The 24,365-nt window shown below is 44.6% G+C and overlaps 1 protein-coding gene across 1 annotated transcript in view; it reads left to right on the top strand.

Moving 5' to 3' along the window:
• The first annotated feature begins 11,510 nt into the window (after nt 1-11,510).
• LOC103354602 (potassium voltage-gated channel subfamily H member 7-like) overlaps nt 11,511-24,365 on the top strand; it is a 66,375-nt gene continuing 53,520 nt past the window's right edge. Inside the window, exons 1-2 of the mRNA XM_008278040.1 lie at nt 11,511-11,586; nt 12,318-12,548. Coding sequence (XP_008276262.1) covers nt 11,511-11,586; nt 12,318-12,548 — 307 coding nt within the window. The remainder of the gene's footprint in view (nt 11,587-12,317; nt 12,549-24,365) is intronic.

Consider the following 24,365-nt stretch of genomic DNA (forward strand, 5'->3'; position numbering starts at 1 on the left):
AAACAGTACGGTAATGAACGGGAGGGATTGAGGGATCGCATAAGAAGTCTCCAGAGGGGTGACCTCCTAATAGTTAGGCCATCTGAACCCTTCATGAACTGACAAGCAAGGCTGACAGCACACGCACAAAGGTACACACACACACACACACACACACACACACACACACACACACACGCACAAAGGTACACACACACACACACACCAAACATTTAAATTCTCACGGTGACGGTGAAAGAACAAACTGTACCTTACAAACATAAAAACGAAGCAACAAACCTGCAACCTGCTGGAGGTCTGAGCTCCACACACAGATATAGACTCACTCACGTGGACATCAACTGTTCAGGATGAGGGATATGTCTGATGTTTGATGGACTCACCTGCCTCTTTGATTCATACTTTATGATGTCAGTATTTTTTCTGCCTCTATCCCTCTCTGCAGTAAAGTACCAACACTTCAGTGTAAGAATACTCCGTTACAGGTAGCAGCCCGGCATTCAAAGTGAAAACAAATATAACTGAATATGGCTAACATGGACAAGATGTGAGTTGATTTGGTCAATTCAACATTTTCTTCCATTTGGAGTCCACTGTTTGCTCTAAAAATATATAACTCTATAGCTGCTAAATGCTTCATTTCCCCCCCTCGTAGGCACTAACTTTGTGTTTTATGCTGACAAAATGTACAGTTTGCAAACAGCCGCCTGCTGCTGCTGCTGCTGGAATGATGACTATGATTGAAGAGTAAAGCAGGCTGAAGACCAAAACAATGAGCTGAAAGATGCTCTAAAGCCTGTAGATGTGGGAGCAGCTGCAGGGTCAGCTGCTGATTCTCTGTCACTAAAAGCAACCAGTGTCATTTTTTACAGTATTTCTTAGCAATATTACTCCAGAAATATGAACTGGAACAGATTTAAAGGTGCATATGCAGCACTTTAAAGAGAAATATAGTAGAAGAACACTATAGTAGAGTCATAGCATCCTCAGCAGCTGAAGTCAGACTCCTGATGTATGTGTTGTAGTCTGAGCTTTTCTATTTTGGCAGCCTGTTCACCCACACATGTATGTCAGTGCATGTTAGTGCATGAGAGGAGTGGAAGGAGTCTTTGGTAGTGATGAACACTAAATCTACAGCTCCCCTCAGATTTAGCAGGATAAATGGGTCATAAGATGGAAACGATAAGAAAGAATGGAGTCATGCTTCATTTTAAGGGTTTATAAGCCAAAAGACAATCAATCAATAGCTTGTAGGATCACATACTTACCTGATCAAGTGTTTCATTTACTACAGACTGTGATTATGAGCTATTGGAGGAGAAGGTTTGAGATTTTAACCAACTGCTGCTACATCAGTATACGACCAGAATAGAAAGTAACACGGCAGGTAAACAAAGTCTAAAAATATCTCAGTCCTTATCTGCTCCTACAGCATTAATTGCAGCGCATCAAACTACTGTCTAATCGTGTCTCAGCAGCAATATGATCCTTGCTTTGATCTCTCAGATAGATTCGATCATGAGCTGTACACTGACTCTTAAATCTACTTAGAAACAGTTTCCAGGCTGAGTTCATGAGAGGAACAGACGCCAGCGCTCATATTGTTCACTACAGCGACTCCAAAGTGGGACTAGGGATGTAGAATTACATACATCGTCTCAAATTTATGACCGTAATCTCGTTCAAGTTCGCCGAAAGTAGGCTATATTTAAAACTGAATGTAGCCGAAAGTAGTTCTGCTGCCAAGCGAGTGATATTTTTGTGAGACTTTGTTCCAATATCATTGCTCAGATTCAAACGCCAACTCGCTGCTGTTGCCAAAAGATGATTCATGTGACTTGTTTGTGATTCTGTAGCTGGGGAACATCCAGATGCTCTCATAAATAGATGCAATTGTAACCATCTGTAATTGCGATTACTGCTTCATTTAATTATACCCATAGGTGTGTGATGAGTGCAAATATGAGGTGTTTACATGTTGAGCTGTGCGTGAGGATCAGACAACACTGCAGCTCGGCTCCTCGGCTGGAGTCTCACAAATGACAAAGGATTTCGCTGAGGTCTCTTGACAGGAGTCATTATAGGGCAAAGAAATGCTAAAAGCAGAAACAGGACTGAGTGCTATGCTCATGGGTTTGGTTGTAGGAAGTGGCACAGGAATCTGATCCGAGACCCGGCGTAGGATTTGTGTTAATGATGGTCTGGAAAGCAACCTGGCATTTTATAAACTGGATTTCTGTTTATCTGGAGAGAGTTTGCGCGGCACGTCTCAGGCTTGGTGGCATGAGTTCTTATACATGCTCAGCATTTAGAGCAGCCGCTTGCTGAAAGGCTCCTCAGCAGTAGTTTAAGATAGATGCTAAAACACACCCACATCTTATATTTGAGATTAAAAGCAGCCTGATGGAAAGCGTAGCGTCGGCAACTCTCCTACAGGAGAAGTGTGGACGCCGATGTGCAATATGTCAAATTATTTAAAATGGTCTCGTATCAGAGTCATTTCATTACTTTGGAGTTAAACAATAGGGTGTGTGGAACAATGCAAAATTAAAACTAACAACTCAGATTCACCCGATTGAACGTACGGCCCACAACGGGAGCTCCAACATCTAGTTACTGAGATTCAGATCCAATGTTTTCAGTACTACTTACGTCCACCTTTATTTTTGATGATGGACTCAGCATTCTTAGGGATGGAGGACACTGGTGCAGCACACATTTCTGGAGATGTTCTGCCGTTCAGCACAGTCGACTCATCAGCTGCTCTTTGCTGGGTTGGTCGTGTTGCACTGCCTTTCTCTTCACTTCAAAGGTGTCTTTTTGGATTCCAGTCATGTGGCATACTTGGCAAAGTTATAGAAACTCTTGGGAGCAGGAGCCATCTTGTTAGCCAGTGTTTTGACACAGCCACAGGCATTAATGGTGCCATCTATAAATGTCATCCACCACATACCTTTGGTACTCTCGCAGTTTTATGCTGTAAAATACAAAAAGGTTTTTGTCTTGCACAGCATCCACAGTATTTGATGCAATGCAATGTGCTTCACGCTGTCTGAGCTGTCATGGAAACTAAAATTTAGTTTGTCCCAAGTAGGAAGCAGCTGCTCGCTTGTTTTTCAGAGCATGATTGTGCACAGTCGGTGGCATCATTGTAGGAAGATGACCACTGCTGCTCTGGTGGATTGTTCTCTACCTCCTGATTACTGCTGCAACTGTGGGTTTTGGATTTTTAGTTGCTCCGTATTTTTAGATTCTTTTCCCTTTTTGTGAAGTCTCACAATCAAATAATTCAGTTCCTCTTGTCATTGTGGAGCCGTGCAGATAGATCCAGCCCCAAACAGAGAGAGTCTGGTGTTCTCTGGTCATTTAATCATGCGGCGTACTCAGTTTTATGATAACAGGTTTTCTAACGTATGTGTTGTTGATCAGTGGTGCATTCACTGTTGCTGCATTCAGCTTCTACTTGTATTTTCAGGACAGTCTTTGTAAAGTATTTGTTTTTGATGCTCTATCGTTCGACGTGGAAATAATCCAGCTGCTGATGCAGTTTTGAATCATTTGACATTTAAGTGTAATTGCACCGGAGTGCGCCCACTTCGCTTGTAAATGCTAAGATCTGCAAAGCCTGTGCAAATGTACTGATTATTAACAGGTAGCCACGTCCGTGATCTTTATTGAGCACGTTAGCATGCTAATTAGCACTAAGTACAGCTGAGAGGGAGGACTTTACTTCAGCAAGTATTTGAAGGAAAACTCTGACCTTGTGATGACTTTAACTGAAGAGTTAACAGCAAGTATTTCATCTGCTGGTGTTTTAATGCAACAGTAGGGAATTACCAAGACACTAAAAAAATAAGACAGCTAACCAATAGTTGATGTGTCCTACAGGAAGAACACAGCTGACTGAAGAGCTAATGAACAGGCGCATGGCTTCACCACAGTGGAATCTATCATATCCAGGTACGTCTGTGGTTTGTGGTCATTTTTAATCACTTGTACATTTTGGGGCAATCTGCACCACTAAAGCACTAAGAAGATAAAAACTAGCCCCTGTGTCATTCCATAATTTATGTCACCTTTTATTGTGCTTTTGTGGTGGTTTTTCTCACGTAAAGTTGTGTTTGAAGACATGACACAATAAAACTGGGGCCAGGTAGCATTCCTGCAGCACGGTTTGTTTTCTGGGCCTCTGGAAAAGACATAATAGCATCGCCATCGTGTGCTGTTTGTACTTGATGGGAAGTTGAAGGTAAAAATGTCCACCTTGGGGCTTTCAAACACATTAATCGGGCCACGGTCATAACTCCACGAAGTGAAGTGAAGCCAAAATCACCTCATTCCACCAGAATGGCCTCCCTCCACTGGGCTAGAACTCAGATGTGTTCTTACAAGGACAGCCACAAACACACACACACACAGCCCTGAGTCAGAGCGACTCCACTTTGGCACCTCAAGTGGACGAATAAAGAGACGAGGACATGTGCAGGGTGATACATCTCTGGGATGACACCTCTCTTTGGCGATGAGCTGTGCAGTCGCAGGCGTTTAGCTGTGATGGCGACGCTGACACAAGACAAAGCCACAGGTTGTGGAGAGCCACTGGCGCTATCATGGAGTGACACGCGGGTTATCATCATCACACCGACACTGCGTACGAGCCACGTATTTCCCATGAACCATTGAGCTGAACTGTACAGCTCCCAAAAGATAGCAAGACAGTCGACGGGGAAAAGGTGAGACATTTATCTGTGGAAGGGGCCAGCTGTGGAAAAAGTCTGGGACAAAGGGTGGACGGGTGACTGAGGCGAAAGTAAAAATGCATTAGCAACTCCCCTGCCAGCCTTGATCACCTCAGTGTTGGACACCTCTCCATTCTGCCTCATTTTATATTCATTCAGCTGAGACCTCTCAGACTGTCCTGTTGTCTTTTCCTGGCTGCCGGCCAGAATGGAGATCAAGGGCCAACTAAACAAGAAATAAACTAAAAGAGAATGGAGAGACAGATAGGGTCATTCTTGGGTGTAGGCAGCCATTTGCCCCGGAGTGATCCGTGGATTAGGGGCCAAGGCCTGGCTGCCCGGTCTAAATTGCTCCACATACTCAGCAGATTAAGCTAAAAATGAATGGACCAACTGAGCTGATAGAGTCAGGCTTATGGGGGATATTCTCCTCGATAAAACACTCCCAGCAGCAGCGAGGAGGGTAAAGGCTGATGCCTGTTGGGAGATTAGCATAGAGAGGAACACATTCTCTCACAGCGCTGCCTGGGTATACCCTCATTAATGCTACTGAATTAGCATCATCATTATCACAACTATTATCACTATCAAGATAATTCATTGTCAAGCTTTGATGGCAGTGTTATTATGCTTATCATCATTACCACTTTAATCAGCACCGGCGCAAGTTTAATTTCATCATCACCAATACAGCGTCAGTAGCGGCGTCGTCTGTTTTAGCCGTGGTAGGGGTTTGGCTCCAGGGATGGACAGGACAGTGGACCTGTCCAAAAGTTTAAGGGGACTGAGCAGCTGAGCCAGACTTTGCTATCAGGCTAACATGCTAACCTACTGAACCAAGAAGGGGCATGAATTAAATGTTATTTCGCTCTATTTTCTGGTAAATGGGGGAGTTTAATAATAAAATGTGCACCCACATCCCAAGACCTTTACTGTTGCTCAGGGCAACAAGGTACCTCATGGGTAAAAAAACACAAAGGAAACCTGATTTCTGTACAACAGAAATCACAGTAGATTAGAAATGATGCATTACAACACATGGTCCCTGATTTATTTATGAACTAATGCAGTATTTATTTCCACTATATTTTATGAACATTCATCTTCTTGTCTCTTGTTATATCTAATTCTACAAAGACCAGCGATGTTCTGTGTGTTGGGTCTAGACCGATGAAGCCTCCAGAACTACCTCTTGACACCCGTTGGGCAACAACGTGCAGCAGATGGCCGTTCGGACGCTCCAGGTACTACCACATATATATTATTATAATACTCATACGCGGTATTTGTTCCTCCGTGTAGTCATGAATGAGCTGATGTTGAGTGGATTAGGATGTGCTGGGTTAATTTAATGACTGCTGCACAAGCTGCAGCACGCTGAGCCTCTCTCGTGGGCTCAGGTCAGAAAAAAAAAACGCCTCATAGTAATAGAGATCCTTTACAGCCACCAGGGGAAATCACTGCTGGTTTGTTGGCGGCCAATGTAATTAACTATGTTAGCTTTCTTACACTCACAAAAGCTGGATTTTTAAACCCCTGGCAGGCCCTAACCTTTAAATCTGGTGTCACACAAAGTGGACGGGGCTGTTTGACAGCGGACAGCATCCCTAAATTCTGCATGACAAAGCTAATTTGAAATGATTTGACCCTGACAGCGGACGGCGAAATGATGGGATTGTGTATTGATTGAAGAGGAAAGTTCTCATATTAGTGGAAAGCTCACGAGCAGGTGGGAGTTTAGTGTGTGCTCTCGCTCCAGACGGTTCAGCTGGATGGATGTTTGCTGTCAGGAGGGCTTGAACCCGGGCTGGAGGACAGCCTTCCCTCTCACACTGCTCTGTCCCGCTGCATCACTCCTCACATGCAACAGCAGACCTGGACCTCCTCTCTGCAGGAATGACAGCCTGTCACCAGCTTGCAGTGTGCGGTATCAGTCTGTCTAATCAACTGGGCTCAGGGCAAGGTTACACTCTTTGGTAATAAACATTTTTCTTCCTCCAATATATCATAATGATGGTGATGATCCCACAGGGCAAAGTTGTAATCACTCACCTGCTGACTCAGCCCCAATTATAAACTGGCTGTTTCAGCTCTATCCTTTTCCCACATTGTCACGTCCTATCGGAACCAAAGCATAACATCCGTCCCCTCTCTAACAAAGCCGCCGCTGGGGGCAAACTTTATCGTTCGTGTCCCTCAAGAAGCTTTGCAAGATTTTGCAGCAAAGTCAATTCGTTTTAACAGAGCGGCTCGCTGGGGGGAAAGTGGACCCAAGTTCAGCACGGGTAAACTTTGACTCAAATGTTTATCACTGACCAATAGCAAACTGTCCTGACAGTCCTGACCTTTGAGGGAAACGAAAGCTTTAGAGTGTAAAACGGAGAAAGCTGCTGTAGCTTTTTAGCTGCATCCCACCATCTACCTTTTCTTTTTTTGTTTTGCTTTACCTCATCTGTTAGAGTGTCGGGGCTGCAAGGTGGATCAGTGGTTAGCACCGTTGCCTCACAGCGAGAAGGTCGCCGGTTCGTGTCCCGGTGAGGACACCCGGGATCTTTCTGCGTGGAGTCTCCATGTTCTCCCCGTGCAGCGTCTGTCTCTAAGTGTAGCCCTGTGATAGACTGGTTACCTGTCCAGGTGAACCTGCCTTCACCCTGAGTCAGCTGGGATAGGCTCCAGAAGCCCACGACCCTGGTGAGGATTAAGGTGTAGAGATGATGGATGTCTGTACGAAATTTAATGGGAATCCATTTACTATCAGGTTAGTCACCAAGCTGGTGGATAAAACAGATGCGTTACTAAAAACTGTGTCAGTTTTCAGTTGAAAGTGCCCAAAAAACGAAGGAATGTGACAAAAGAATGAGTTCGGCCTGCGGAGCTGTCCGAGGTGCTGAAATACAGATTGTGGCTTTTTGTAGCTTTGCTGTGATTGTTGGCCTGAGTCACGGCCAGAACGCAGCTGTTTTCCAACAACCTTTGTTTAGTAGGTCATTAAATAATATTTTTAAACTGACGTCTGGGTACAACAGGCTTTAGTGTAAACATATATCTTCTAGATCACTTTAGAAGTTACCTGAATCAAGGTTTGTTTGTTTTGTGAATAGGGTCCAGGTATCCTTTTAACGTATATCTGTTGTATTTCCACTAAATCGGGTACGGCCGAGACCTTTCTGAAGTCCCCTTGTGAGTGTTAAAGCGGTGTTTGTCGCTACCAGCAGTCCATCCGGTGAGTACATTATGAGCTAAAATACAATTAATTAATGCTGTCACTCCCTTTAATGTGAACATGACCCAGGGGTAGGCCTAACCTTTACTCTTTCGCTGCTGTGAAGTGCTGAGTCGTACTTGTGTGACAGAGAAAGAGTGAAGGAGGAAAGGAGGGGATGGATGAGGAAAAAAAGAAAAGCTCTGTGTTGCGCTTATTTTTCTGGACTCAGATATCATTACAGTGTTGTGTGTGATGAGAAAAGCTGAATGTTGGCAGCAAAATGCACATTATGCTGATAAAGACTCCAAGGTAGCAGCTAGAATCTTTGCAATATGGAGGCTACCAGCCGCAGGGAATAAATAGCACCGGCTGCATCTAAAGAAAGCTGTCGGCATATGACAAAGAGGAAAGTGTTGAACGGAGGCTGCCTTCACATGGAATCTACCACAGCCACTGTGAGAATAAAAGGTCGTAAAGCGGCATATGCCGCTGTCTCTCCAGCCCCCACTCCACCGTGTTGGTGCTTTGTGGATTGTTTTCTCAATGGGCCAGATGGAGGAAGAGCTAGTGTAAGAGCAGGACAGATGTTTCACTCCACTCAGGGTGTGTTTGTTTTGCTGTGCGTGTCTGAGAGTAAAACAGTGAAAGAGACACGAGGAGATAAAGGAAAGTGGAGCGACGAAGGAAATCAATTGAGAGGAAGCAGGAGAGCATTAAAACCTCCAGTCCAGATTACCTTCTACTGTTTAAGACGGTAACTGGACTGTCTTTGTGCTAAATAAAGATTTAAAATCTCTTTTGGCCTGCTACTTTATTGGGGAGTGGTTCAACCTAAAGACTAAGGCTTCATGTGTGGCTCTGGTGCCACTGACAAGATGGTTATTATACTAATGATAATAGACTTTATTTCTTACTTATAGCACCTTTAAAAACAAACTTACAAAGTGCTTTGCAATAAAATATATTATAAAAATAAATAAGAACCAGAAATAAAGATATAAACAAGGGCTGCACGGTGCATCAGTGGTTAGCATTGTTGCCTCACAGCTAGAAGGTCGCCGGTTTCTTCCTGTGTGGAGTCTCCATGTTCTCCCCGTGCAGCGTGGGTTCTCTCCGGGTTCTCCGGCTTCCTCCCACAGTCCAGAAACATGCTGAGGTTAATTGGTGATTGTAAATTGTCCGTAGGTGTGAATGTGAGTGTGCTTGGTTGTCTGTCTCTAAGTGTAGCCCTGTGATAGACTGGTTACCTGTCCAGGTGAACCTGCCTTCACCCTGAGTCAGCTGGGATAGGCTCCACCCCCCCAGTGAGGATTAAGGTGCATAGATGATGGATGGATGGACAACTGTTACCATACATTAAAATGAAGGCAAACAGTAAAAGTAAGTTTTAAGAAGAGATGTAAAAGCTGAGTTTGCTTGCCTGAGATCCTCAGACAGGAAGTTCTGAGCGTGGATCCTCAGCAGCAAAGGTCTGGCCACCTCTGGTGACAAGATGAGAATCTGGAACCATTAGTGAGCCGTGCCAGAGGATCTTAAGCGTCAGTCAGGCTCACAGGGAGTTGGCAGATATGGACAGGAGCCAGCCCATTCAGGGCTTTTAAAACAAGCAATAAAGTCGTAAAATCAATTCTGAAACTCACAAGTAGCTCGAGAAGGGCAGCAGGGTTGGTGTAATACAGACTACATGCCATGACAGTTTTAGAAAAAGAGCTCATAAAATATGGACTAAAATGAATTTCCACCTTATTACCAATTTAAGGTGACTTTTATGATAAGATATGTACACTGTTGCCCATAAAGTTGGAATAATGTTGTATTTAGACACGTTGCTCCCCTCATATGAACCCTACTGAGCATGCCTAGGACGAGCCTCTAATGACAGGGACAATATTACAGGAGCTAGCCGGGATCTGACCGAAGAGTGGGACCGAAAAATGTGTTCCAACATTATGGGAAACAGTGTTTATAGCGTAAAGTATATTCACAAAACTGGTTGAAAGTGTAGATGGAAACAAAGCAGTTTATATTTCTGTCTCTCTGTCACCTTTGGTCTTGAAGTCAAATGTTCAAATTAAAAGCATCAGTTTCAGTCTACTGTTAACATATTACACTCGGCATGTTTGCAGATTAACAATTTAGTTATAAGATAAAGTATGGTGCAGTTTTTAAAGAACAAACCCAAAATGAATGCTCCCAATGTTAATGAAACTGAAATAATAACATAGAAAATAATAAAGTGACATTTACTTTAATATATTTTGCTGATATTAGCCATCAGACTTTTTCTTTGTGAGATTATTTTTGCATTATTATAATTGTATACATCCACCAGTGCCAAAAACAGTGACTTTTAAAACAGAAATCAGCCAATCATTGAAAAATAAAAATAAATTATTTTTGGTTGTGATTATCTTTAACTGAATGATCACGTGACCTTGTGTAACTTTAGGAGATTGTAAACACTCCTAAATAAGTGCCAGAGATGAACTCATGAAGGATTTTAGTTTTGTGAGAACACAGGCCACAGTCCCGGTTGTAGACCAGCAGGAGCAGGAACCGGAGCGTCCGGGTCCCTGACGCCAGCACCATGGCCAGCGCCTCCCCGGGCCGCAGCGGAGCCCCGGAGGCTGGAAAGTAACGCGGAAAGTCGAGGCTGGGGACGACATTTAACAGACCTCACCGTGTCCACGGGGGCTCTCCGTTACCGAGGCACACCTGACGTCAGCAGTCCCGGTGCTGCTGCTGAGCGCGTGACAAAAGACAAAGTGTCAGGTGCAGCCAAACTGCTGAAAAGTTGTGTTTCCTGTCGTTAAATGACTGCGTGTTGGCGTGATAAACACAAAGGACCGTGCGTAATTCCGGTGGAACAACCACTTTGTACGAGTTTGTAGCTCCACCACCAGCGCACTAACAGATGCTAAGCTAAGGTGTTTTTTTAGCTCGACAACGCTGCTAGCTACACCAGCAGACAAACCAAACAGCTAACCCCCGTGTAACGCGTTACAGTTACCCGTTACCCGCTGCCAGCCTCCCCTCCGCTCTCTCTCCGTCTGCCGCTTTGTCTGCGCATCCATGTGGGCTTTCCCTCGGCCGTGTCGGCGCTGCGCCTCTCCGCCGGTTCAGCCTCATTGGCCTCGCGGAACATCCGTCTTCCCTTCACAACAATAGAGCCCCGGACACACACGCACGCACCCACACGCACGCACCGTCCACTCACGCGCCGGCACCAGCGCGCACAGTGCTTTCGAGGAGCGGCGGTGAGATGTTGGTTCAACTGCGGCGCGCCGACTCTTCCTTTCTTTGCAGCTTCACATCGGCGAGGAGCGCAGGGAAGCCTCTGCGATGCGCTCAACCGGGGACGCGTCGGAGTTGAAATAAGGGAGACACGGGGGCTCGGCGACAGAGAGGCAGAAGGGGCAGATTTTTCCTCGCGAACATGACTGACTGGTGACAAAGAAAACGGGGAGCCCCTCTGGCTTCGGCTGACACCCGCTGCAACTTGGACCGGCTCGCTCTGACTTGGACCGCCAAAGATTTTTATTGTCACTGTTTGTGGAGGGGGAACCATGCCTGTCCGGAGGGGTCATGTTGCGCCACAAAACACGTTCCTGGGAGTAATTATTCGGAAATTCGAAGGACAAAGTGAGTATCTCTCCGGGTGTCCAGGGCTGTGTGGGTGCGCAGCTGCCTTTTGTGTCTGTCCTGCTGCATCCTCACAGCAATTATTTAGTGCTTTAGGAAATCGCCTTAAAGGCCTTCTTTTAAAACAACAAGATGCAGCTCTGCTCCACTGGTTCTGTTTCCTCTGTCATGTTAATAACTGTTTGTCAGAGGAAGTCATTATGAGTTAATTATTCTTATCAAGCACCTGGTTTGTTGTGTAGTTCCGGGGAGCCCCGCGCAGGCCCGCTCTGCTGCTCAAAATATCCCTGAAAAATGTGTGAAAGAGGGATTAAATGATTTAATTACCTTCAGATCATCCCCCGCTTACCTTCACTGCCCTCCATGAATCCTAAAAATGTGCTTCTTTTATTTTAAATGAGACTCTAATGGACGGGTAGCCCGGTAATAGAGGATGTATTATGAAGGCTTTCGTAACAAATGATGTGGTGAAGCAGGCTGAAGCGATCCAACCTGCCTGTGAAGTTTCTTTTTATTCACTGGATCAGCTCAGCTCCTACATTTGGGATGTGATGGAGGACGATCCCATCACACCCACCTATACTGGAGAAGTCACATATTTCACATACTTGCTCATTTTGCTGTTTGTGCTGTTAATTAAATGACATATCCAAATGTTTTATTGTTCCAGTTAATTAAAGAGCAAATTAACATTCTCTCTCTTCCCCAATCTCTCCTCTGCCCCGTCACAGATAAGAAATTCGTCATAGCCAATGCCCGGGTGCAGAACTGTGCGATTATCTACTGTAATGACGGCTTCTGCGAGATGACGGGCTTCTCCAGGCCGGACGTCATGCAGAAGCCGTGCACTTGTGACTTCCTGCACGGCCAGTTCACCAGCCGCCACGCTGTGGCCCAGGTGGCCCAGGCGCTGCTGGGCTCCGAGGAGCGAAAGGTGGAGATCACCTACCACCGCAAGGATGGTGAGTGCTGTGGGCTGTGTGTGTGGGCTCAGGTGGCGTGTGCAGCACCTGACGGGAAGGTGTTGCAGTAGTCGCACTTTAAAATACACTCTGGCTGAACTGTGTTTACTCTCTTTATAAATAACTGCAGTGTTGTGGTCTGTTTTCTACCATTAGATTTGAAGGACTTGTTACAGAATTAGAATTTGGTTTATTGTTTACGGCATAAAACAGAAGCCCCTGGAGTGTAAATGCAAGATCAATAGGGACAGAAAACATGTGTGAAAGGAGGATTTTACAATGTCTAACCCAGCAGGTACACAGTAGGTAGTTTTTAGTTCTGACTCAGCTCTATGTGGAGCATTTTGCAGCAGCAAATCACCAAGTGTTCACCCATTTAAAACCCTGAGGGGGGGACGAGCAGCTGTGAAGGTTTCCTTTCGCTGTGAAGTCCAGTTTTGAAACGATGCAGGCACTGCGTGGCTGGAAAAGATGTTCATTAGCCTGCACTGGATAGTTCACTCTGGGAAGGATGTAGCTCACTTCCCTAAAGACCAGAGTGAAGATAGAGAGCCATGTGGTTTCTCTGTCTCTATTCTCATCGTCTCTGCGTTTCTTTACAGTAGACTGTACGCACATGGAGCTCATGGACACTTGTCTGTGACTGACGGCTCTGTTTGCTTATCCCTGCCTTGGTAATCCACTGGTGGACAAATACTTGACTCAGACCATGACTTGCACGACAGCTGGTATTGTTTTAATGAGTAACCAGGCGAGCTCCAAAGTGAACGCTGAAAGCAGTCACATCCACCGGTTCAGGGAAAGTTCGTGTTGTGACCTCTAACAATGACACGTGGATTCACACTATTCAGCTTCTTGTGAAATTTATCTATGGAACCAATAAGCACTAATACACCCATATAAACTCTGCTTATCAATAATGGATTGTTTGTGTTTCTACAATTTCATTTAGCAGACGCTTTTATCCGAGATATCTGAGAGCAGGTACGACACAAGCAGGGATCTAGTCAGGAGAAAACAACCTGGATAAGAGCCATAAACCAGCGTGATAGGGCGCTGATGCCATATAAATAAGCCATTAGACTTTATTGAATGTTTATCTTTGGTAATTATTCATACTACAGCATGTGAGTCATTTTTTTAACCTACCACACTGAAGCAGAGCCCACAGGTTATGTTATTCCTTAATGTCATTTTTAGGTGAGTAAGATTAAAAAAAATATGCATCAAGCATCATTACTAAAAGCCTTAATTGCAAAAAACAGTGTGTTTGCTTGCACTTGAACAGTAGTAATTAAATATTGTTCGACCAGCCCAGCAAATTATTGGATCAGATTTTTTTGGATTACCTTTTTTTTTTTTCTAAACGATTATCGATAAAATCAGTTTGAATTAATTGTGCCACCTCTCTGGATCTGCAGACCCTCTGTCCTCTGAGCAACGTCCTGCTCAAAGCCATATCTCATTCCTTAGGTGTCATGAATAATATTCTACCAGTACTGAAGGATAAATGTCGAAAAGATCTTTGAATTAAACATATGCAACACCAGAATTGACCCGAGCCAATTTAGCAAAATGTTAAATTGGAGTTTGTGTAGAGTTCTAACAACACACTAGTTATTATAACAGCTATGAACAATAATGAACAACTAATGAGCCTTCAAGAATCAAGCCCTCCTTGTATCTGGACCTCCGTCTTGACAATCCGACATCAAAGAAGATTTTACGTTTAGTGTCAGTTTATCGAGTCGCGGCTGTATTTTTCTCTGCATGTCAAACAGAAATGAGAAAACTCCTCTGCAGGCTGCTGCAGGCCTGCTCCCATTAGCTGACTAGACACAAGGCAAAGTGCATCTTTGAGTCAAAGACCATCAGAACGGCTGACGATTGTCCCACCGAGTAGAGTTCAGGAACACATCTTTCTACCAACCGGTGCAACAGCGCGAGGCTTCAGATCTGCTGAAGGGATACGATTTAGATCTGCTTAAAAATGCATGGATTTCTCTCATGGAGAGTAAAACAGGAGCCGGTGAGGAGGATTCATTTTGACATGCGATGAGTGATTGGAGCTCTGCTTTAGGAATGATGATGCTGTCTTCAGTGATTGACTACTTGTGTTTCTGCAGTGTGTGTGTGTGTGTGTGTGTGTGTGTGTGTGTGTGTGTGTGTGTGTGTGCATGCATTTCATAGCCAGACAAGTAGAAGAGAGCCCAGAGGGAGAGGAGTGATGCAGATGAGGTCAAAATGGCTTACAGAGCAGTTACAAATGATCCTTGGAGACGTGGATGTGTGGGGTCAGAGGTTGCTGAGTGAGATAAAGATACAGACGAAGCGCTTGAGGGAATAGGTAGAATGGAGATGTCAGCTTATTTTTTTAAGTGGAGGGGTGTGCTCCAGAACGTGCCCCTCGAGACTGTCAGCATGCAACCTATAACCTTGTTTTATGTTGTTGTTGCTGAGCTCTGACTGTCCTCAAAGCCGAGGCTGGAGCACAAATGCTATCGTCTCCCTGTGCTGTCTGGTGCAGCAGATATAATCTTACCCTGGTTTTTTGAACTTGCCACAAATTAAACACCCACAGAGCATTCACTGAGGTACAACTTTTTTAGCTAAACTTAAAGGAAAACTTTCTTATTCCAGGATTTTATTGAAATCTGCACATAAAAGAAGAAGATTGAGGATTAGAGTCATTTTCTGGAGGCTTGAGATTTTCCCAAGTAAAGGAAATGTAGCTGAATCTATATTTTAGTATTATTCTCCTGATTATTGTTATTATAAAGTTCCTAATGTGTCCACAACCTCCTTGTTTGGTAGAAGATGGAGCTCCTGCAGCATTCAGGATGCACTGCTCAGAACATGCGTGGCTTCTGGTATCTTCGAGGAACACTTTGAGGAACAGATGTTTGTGGATGCATGTTTAGAAATCAGCTCACAGGAACCATTAGCGAGCTCTCCCATGAGTGATCAGTATTGTGTAACAACAGCACAACATGTAGGAATCTCCTGGGAATGTTTGTTGAACTAATTAACCAAACAAAGATGTTCTTTGAAGGCTACGAGACGTGTTAGATGGAACTCTGAGCACAGGAACAGCCCTTTTTATTTTGGAGTATTGGAAATAAGTTTTGGATGGAGGACAAACACTCATTATGGAGTGTTTTTGTACTGAACTGTTGGCAAAGTAAGTTTGAAGTACTTTTGACCCGACCAGAACAGGTCCGATGGCCCCCAATAGGCCAGCGTACCGCGAGCCAAGACAAGCCGGGGGTTCAGTCTCCATCGATCTGCCGAGCAACCAGCATTAATGAGGACACAAATACCTTCATGTTGCATTGATCTTCAAAACCGGTGCATTGGTGAGGGGAAATCAATCACGGCCAAACGCCCTCCCTCCATTGCTGCTCCGCTGGGAACTCGGATAAAAAGAGCTGGAGGGCTTCTGACTGTCGGACCCTGCAGCAGGGGAAAAGGCCTCATTACCATTCTGCATCCTGTGCCCCTAATTACCTCAGTGTTTTCCTCTCACCTGACCCAGCGCTTCTCCAGGGAAGGTCATGCACCTGTTTCAGCTCAGCAAACTGCTCTTATCATCTGTTTTTTTCATAATAAGCAAGCGTGGCTGTTTATGATTTTATGTTTCGGTAGTTTGCTGGTCTGGTGACGATGAAGTGATGTTTTTAAGCCTGTGTAACCTTTTATAATCTATAACATACAAAATGTGCAGAGGCAGGCAGCCCCAGGGGGATGAACGGAGATGTATTCATGTTTGTTGGTAAAAAAGATCGACAACAATGAGATGAAAGTAGTGCTGCCATGAAAACTATCCAGGAATGAAAGCCAGGTGCAAAAATACAGGAAAACAATTAAATGGCAGCAGCGTTCATGAAGCTAGTTTCAGACGTGGTGACCCAAACTATCAGCACACACTCATGCAGCGCTGCCCTCTGTCCCTGATGCCTCCTATATTGGAGCTCCAGCTGAAATGTCATTGCGGCGAGCTGACTGCTCTCCTCGCCGTGCATCGCTGAGACTTCTGCAAGGCAATCTCCTTCTTTTTAATCCTTTGACCCGGGGTCAGCATAAACGCATCGCCCACCGTCCTTTACAGTCCGCCAGGAAGATTCTGCTCGTCAGCACAATCTCTGGCACATTCTTAATGCTTTGTGATTTGTGCCATTACTGAATCCCTGAATGCCTGCCGGTACATATATTTCTGTGACCTCCCTTTTTGTCATTGAGGGAACAAAAGAGCGACAGCTTCGGCGCTGAGTTGTTTGGTCCGAGAGGAATGTCTCAAACTTGGTCCTGGCTGTTCTCGAATTGGACTTTTGTGTCATTCTGAGTTTTACATATTTTCCTAGAGCATCGTCCGTACTACTGTTACTTGGTTTTTAGCATGACCGTGGTATTAACAGGATAACTACAAAGGAAGTTTTGTGGGATTTTGTCAGTAAATCCATTTGCGTAGCTTCATATTTTATTGTATGTAGTTTTCTTTTTTTTTTATGACCTTGATAAATGTTCTGCACAGCGCCTCTACTCAAGTCATCACCTGGAAAGTGATGCATCTGTGCTGTTTTGGTCGGCTCTGTCTCCACATCCCACACATATCTGCATTTGTTTCCCTTCTTAACCAGTGAAAAACAAACAAGCCGGTGCCTGCCTGATGCTGCAGTCGTCTCTATGTGTAATATAGTGTGTAAGATGTGCAGACTGATTCTAGCAGACTTAGATTTGCTATTTGGGCATAGCCAATGAATCACCTCTACACCGCTTAATCCTCACTAGATGGTGGGGAGCTGGAGTCTATCCCAGTGAAGGCAGGTTCACCTGGACAGGTAACCAGTCTATCACAGGGCTACACTTAGAGACAGACAACCAAGCACACTCACATTCACACCTACGGACAATTTACAATCACCAATTAACCTCAGCATGTTTCTGGACTGTGGGAGGAAGCCGGAGAACCCGGAGAGAACCCACGCTGCACGGGGAGAACATGGAGACTCCGGGGTGTCCTCACCGGGACGCGAACCCACAACCTTCTAGCTGTGAGGCTACGATGCTAACCACTGAGTCACCTTGCAGCTCCTTTATCTGTCAGTTCCATCCAAGGAAAGAAAATAACAGCATCATTTCTGCTTTTCTAAATGACTTTCAAACTAAATTTAAATACCTCTAATATGAGGCCCCACAGTGAGGGGAGTCGAGGAACACAGCAGATTAGTGGCAGGCATGTCGTCATTAAAATAAAAAAGAAGAAATTAAGTGATCGGGGCATCATTTGTTCAGTGAGAGCACAAGAAAAGGGAGCTTAGAAATGGTTTTGCAGTAAATGCTGGACCGTTTCCAGGATTCATTTCCCTCTGGCAAGGTTTTATCAAAAGGCAGTCACATGGCATGTTTAAATGTTAATACTTCACAGTGTAATTAGACAATAAAAGAGTGAACTGGATTCTCATCTAAAACAAATGCAAGTGATAAAACAGTTCCTCACCAAGAAGCATAACTCCTTCCTTTTAAGGCTGCCTGCTTTAGATCTTACAGCGACCGATGCGCTGCAGAAAGTCACCACAGCTCATAGTACTGTCAGTGCTCGTTAGTCTGCACACTTTTATTTGCTAATGAATCCATTCGGCGATTAAGTAAATTGCTAAAGCTGAAGATTAAGCATTTTAATCTTATTCTCTTCATGACTGTTTCAGTAAAAATGAGCGGCGCTAACCGCAGCGATGCGCATTTACTCGGTTACACTTGCTCTGTCTCGCTCTCCGCTAAGGCATTCAAAGACAATAATCACAGTGCTTTGCTTCCCATACTGAGAGAGCAGACTGTCAGGGTCCTCGGTGCATCGAGAAATCCATAGGCTCAGCACATGGTAAAAGCTTTCACTCGCAAATAGCAAATGAGACTGAAAATGTCATTCTATAAATAGATTAAAGTTGGCTGAGCTTCACTGATGCTCGCTGAGATTAGATTTTTCTCCCTCCTTGCCTTTAAAGTGTTGCACAAAAATGCAGATGGTAATGATGCGCGAGGTGTTGATATTTTAAAAAGCCGTCATGTATGCCCTGACATTTAATTCTAAATCCTGTGTGCAACAGAAGCGTCACAGCGAACCCTGCTTTAGGTTTACGGCTCGCTTTGTCATTGAACATGTCTAGAAGAGTTAACCATTGTATAGGCTGTTAAACATTTTGTCTGAAGACAGTAATTCTGCTGTAAGACAAAATAAACCCCATCAATAATACAATTATGGCCCTTTTGCTTGACAAGTAGGCTGCAGGTGGCTCGGTGGTTAGTGTCGTCGCCTCACAGCTACAAGGTCACTGGTTCACGTCCCGGTGAGGACACCCCGGAGTCTCCATGTTCTCCCCGTGCAGCGTGGGTTCTCTCCGAGTTCCTCCCACAGTCCAGAAACATTGCTGGACAAGTAACTTGGATTATTTATTACTTAAAAAGTGGATTAACATGACTGGGCTTCGACAGCATTTTGTTGAATCTCCTTTTTCAACGAGTCTCTCTTTGAACCCCCCCTTACACAACCTTTTTTAAGTAGTTTGCTGGGCAGAAAATGAGGAGATGTCTTATTTATAAAAACATGTATTTCACTCAGCATCATGCATAAACCACAGAGAATCTAATGTGCTGAGTAGGCGGAGGGCTTTCACCACGTTTGGCCGCACTTACCTTCTCCTCATCGGTGCTGCAGCTGCACAGGCAAAGACAACACATCGGAGATAACAGTCGTTCTACTTTATCACTCAGCAAATATCAACTAAATGCATGTTGGTTTTTCTGCATGTGTGAAGCTGGAGTTGTTGTTGGATGGTTGGAGGTTTTAGAAACTAGTGATGTAACACCGCTGGCAGACTGAGGCCGAGCACTCGTCCTTCTCAAGTTATCAAAAGTTCTAAGTAACATCATGGAGGGTGGATTTATTTAAAGGAGGGATTTGTTGTTCCTCCGCTGTTGTGTCACAGAGGTTTGGGTGACTAGTTAACAGCTGAGCTAACATGTGTTCTCATACGTTACCGCCTGTTTTTCTCCCCTAAGTCAAAGATTTGATAAGAGATTTGTTGGTCACTGGTGTTTTGCCAACTTGGAACAAAATGGAAGAAGCCGTCCCCGTGGGTTGGTGTTCAATCAGCGAGTTCATCTTTTAATTCGAGGAATGGCTTTTGGTTGATGCCAGTGAAACAGTTAGCTTAGTTTGGAATGCTCAGGTGTATTATGTCACCTTCTCATCCCACAAAAATAAAGTCAGGATTCAAATGTCGTGTGAACCACTCTGAAACAAAAAGTAACTCGTCGGTGAGGCCGTGTAGCCTCAGAGCGAGCTGAACACGATGGCCGGCGATGATGCGACTCAGGTTATTTGCCTGAAGCGGCCCGAGCTCGATGGTTTGACTGGAAACCACACTCGGTAAAAACCAATTCTTGCAGATCCACTGCTGTGCAAACAAGATAAGCTCTTATTCTGTTTCGCCTGCAGTCTCTTTTCACATTCTCAGGTTCGGCTGTGTTTGAGAGCATACAGTGGACAGCTTGTGTCTGTAAAAAAAAACAAAAAAAAAAGCATATGCATGAAGAGAGATAGAATGAGCCAAAGGGAGGGAAGTGCAGGCAGAATGAAAGGAGGAAAAGCAGATGCGGTGGGGGAGCAAGAGGGGGCAACTCAAAGACCGAATTAGGCACATAAATGAGGCAGAGGGAGAGTTGGGACGAGGAGAGCAACGCTCATCCTAACTGTGGTGTAAATGAAGGTGTGAGAGAGAGAGAGAGAGAAATCAGGTGCAGCTGAATATCAGATGGCGTCTTCTGTTGCGGGAACGCCCTCTTGAATCGAGTCCAGCAGCTTGAGAGCTCCTTCAATTATGGATGGCCCTACTTCTGCATCCAACACCCTTTGTCTGTCTCTCTGCAGAGGTGTGTGTGTGTCCATGTGTGTGTGTGTGTGTGTCAGTCAACTGCCCTCAAAGTGAAGCCTGTTATTCTAGCGTTCAGCCTACATCCAGCTCCAAGCGAATGAAGTTACTCCGAAAGACGGCGTGCAACTTTGAAGATGGCTGTCCGGCTGGCTCTCATCAGTTCTCATGAGCCGGAGAGAAAGCAGCGTAATGAGCAAGTCCCCCGCTCTCAATCTAAAGTGACGTGGATGGATTTGTGTTGTAGCAGAGGCTTCGATTTCCTCTATGCTCATGCCTCACAGTGGATCTCATTTATAATGTGTCTCTTCAATTGCTTCCCTGGGCCGCATGCAATCGTGAGAGGCTCCACAATTACGGATTGTTTTTTCCCAAGAAAAGCGAATTTGTTAGTTATTCTCTTTGGTTATTATAGCGATCAGTTACAACATTAAAACCCCTGACAGGTAAAGTGGGTAGCATTGATTATCTTGTTACAGTGGCACCAGCCAGCCAAGGGGGTGGGAAGTGTTTGGCAGCGAGTGAACAGTCAGTTTTTGCAGCTGATGTGTTAGAAACAGGAAATATTCTGCAGCGTGAGAGCGACTTTGTCGGCGGCCGTATTGTGACGGCTTGACATGTGGGTCAGAGCATCTCTAAATAGCAGGTGTTGCAGTGCATGCAGCGGTTAGTAGCTACCAAAAGAGGTCAACCAGCGACAGTGCCGTGGTCACCCAGGACTCGCTGAAGCATGTGGGGAGCTAAGGCTGTGGTCGTGATCAATAGAAGATGATGGAAACATGTCAGAACACACGGCGTCCTTCTGGTCTGATGAGTACTGTTTCAGCTGCATGATGTGGACGGCTGGGTGTGTGTGTGTGTGTTTACCTGGAGAGGAGAATGCAAAGAAGGAAGGAACGCTGGTGGAAGCAGTATGTTCTGTGCAATGATCTTAGATGTAAACAGATGGTTTAGCTACAGAGATGTAAAACGGAGACATCAACCACTCGTCTCCCATTTTAACACAACCTCACCGACACCCAGCATCATTTAAAACTGTTCAGATGAATTTCCTCCTGTCTGTCACACCATCATTTTCCAATCTCACTAAAAGAAAGAGAGAGAAAGAAAGTCCCTGTGCGGTACAGCATGGTGTTGTCCTGGCAACCATTGAGAGAGCCATGGTTTATCATCGCGGCGCTCAGATTCATCCTGGCACGTCTCCCCACAACACGATCTGGACCACAGCTCATGGCAATCTGTCCAAAAGTTTTTGAGAGTTTTCAGTCTGGAGCAAGAATGGTATCTGATGTGAAACAAATGCATGTTAAATAATATTAAATATTGCTCCATATAACACATCATTAGGTATTGATTCGTTAGTGGTCTGTCTTTTTCTGTCTCCTACCAAGAGGTGGTTCATTTCATTCTACACTTACAAAGAAAACACATTCAATGAGCTGCAACACAGTTTGGTTTGTTGTGAAAGCTGTAGATTACTTCTGTAGATTCTGCAGTGGCCTTCATTAGAAACGAGCATGACTTTAGGTAGTTAAATAATTAGATGTCTTTCCATCTTTATTTGTATTGAAATTCATGAAACCTTAATGTGTAACAGGGTCATTTGGATCAATAACCCATTCCTCCAGCCGCCCTCCCCTTTCTCTCCGCTCACATCGTTCTTTACAGTCACAGACCTTGACACCGTTTTCTTCTTAAAGGTCAGTCTGACAAGTCACATGAAGTCCAGTGCTGCTGCACGTGGAGGTAACTATCTGGATGTTCAGATTTACAGAGATAAATCCAGATAATCTTCAACTTTATGTCATCGACACTCTCTGAGTATTTAAGTTTGGGAAGGAGGGGTTAATTTAATACATCAGACTTGTAGTTAAAGCTGATTTAAAAAATGAATACAGACATCCCAGCAGCCGATACACAGTATTTTACAAGTGCCAATATCAGCCACGTGCATCAGGTTAACCTCAGCGTGTAGTAATGAAATCACAGCTCACTGAATAAATGTAGGTCACGCTGATGTTGTATCTATGGATTAAGCCCACACACGCTGCCATGATGTGATGGTATTACTGCAAACAGACAGTAAACAGTCTGATGGCCCCCTCCCCCAACCTGCTCCGGCTCCAACACCTCGCTTCACCGCGCCCCATCCCCCCGACTCTCCTCAGTGCTGCTTGAAAGAGGGGCTTGCCCTCCCCACCACCACCACCACCACCCTCCACAGCAGCACAGCAGCCTCATGCATGGCAGATAGCAATCCGTCTGCCGAGGGATGCTTAATGTTCCTGCCGCTGGAGGGTCTCACACGAGCGTAGTTAAAGGATTTACTGATAAATATATGATTCAGCCTCCCCCCCTCCACTCATGTTTGTCAGATTTGATCCCTGCCTGTCTCTCATTCACAGATACAAGCCCATCTGTGAATGGATTCGTTTTCCTCCCTGTCAGCCTTTTTCATTCATTACATCACGTGACAGGTTTCATTGATGTTTAACACTTGGTCAACCTCCAAATGTATTTGAGGAGTTGAAATATTAGCAAGCACATTTTCATTTGTGTTCCTGGGCAGCTGCTCACTAAACCACCAGTTATGGAGGCATTTTGAAACGGAGGAATGAAACGTACACGTTGTTTTTGTAGTTGTGTCCTAGCAGACCGTTACTGAATCCATATATGGCAGGGATGATGATGAGGATGAGGATGGTGATGAGGAGGATGGTGATGATGAGGAGGAGGAGAATGATGGTGATGATGGTGATGAGGATTATGATGATGATGATGATGATGATGATGGTGATGATGATGGTGAGGATGAGGATGATGATGGTGATGATGATGGTGAGGAGGAGAATGATGGTGATGATGGTGATGAGGATTATGATGATGATGATGATGATGATGATGATGATGGTGAGGATGAGGATGATGATGGTGAGGATGAGGATGATGATGAGGATGATGATGGTGAGGAGAATGATGGTGATGATGAGGATGAGGATTATGATGATGATGGTGAGGAGAATGATGGTGATGGTGATGATGAGGATGAGGAGAATAATGGTGATGATGCAGACTTCGATGAGGAGCTCACATCCAACATGACCCTAACCCAGACCAATGCCATGATGATGGCTCTGACAGAGATGCTGGCAGCTATAACTACACAGAACACCTGAATACCTGCAGAACCCGGACTGGGGAGAGGGATGGCTGGCATGATGGAGGCGTCGGATGACCTGGAATACGTGGATGAGGATGATGATGATGATGATGATGATGATGATGGCAGCGAGGATAAGGATAAGGATGATGTCATGGGACAATTTCTTAACCAAAACTAGGAACAAAAGCAATAATACTTTCCCAGAACTAACAGAATAATCAATAAAAAAGAACCATCACCACATGTGTAATAATTAAAAAACACATAATGTGATGGGTTTGGTCATGATGGGCTGTAATAGTGTCCACCCATGTATGTACCTGTCTGTATATCCACCAACACTGTGTGCACACATCAGTCACAGTACAGTTACAATATTTTATCATGTAACAAAATGATTAAGTCTTCATCTGTTTTAAAGTTTTAATAATCTTTTATTGCGGTATTCTATTTGAAAGCGACTTTTTATTCAACCAATAAGTCACTTAGTGGTGTCGACATTAGAATAAATCCTTATATATTTATTGCACCAGTCACTGTTTGACATCGTCCACAGAGCCGTGATCGGCCAGATAATCTTTTTCGGTGACACCGCATGGTTCCCGGAGCTTCAGACAGATTATTCCTGTTAATGCTGCCATGCAACGCTTTGTTGTATTCCATGAATTGCCCAGGACTTGTCCCATGACCTTAGATTATCTCACTGTCTCAAATCTGACATAGCGA

This window comes from Stegastes partitus, unplaced genomic scaffold, assembly GCF_000690725.1.
Source record: "Stegastes partitus isolate 25-593 unplaced genomic scaffold, Stegastes_partitus-1.0.2 Scaffold113, whole genome shotgun sequence".
NCBI classification, from domain to species: Eukaryota; Metazoa; Chordata; class Actinopteri; family Pomacentridae; genus Stegastes; species Stegastes partitus.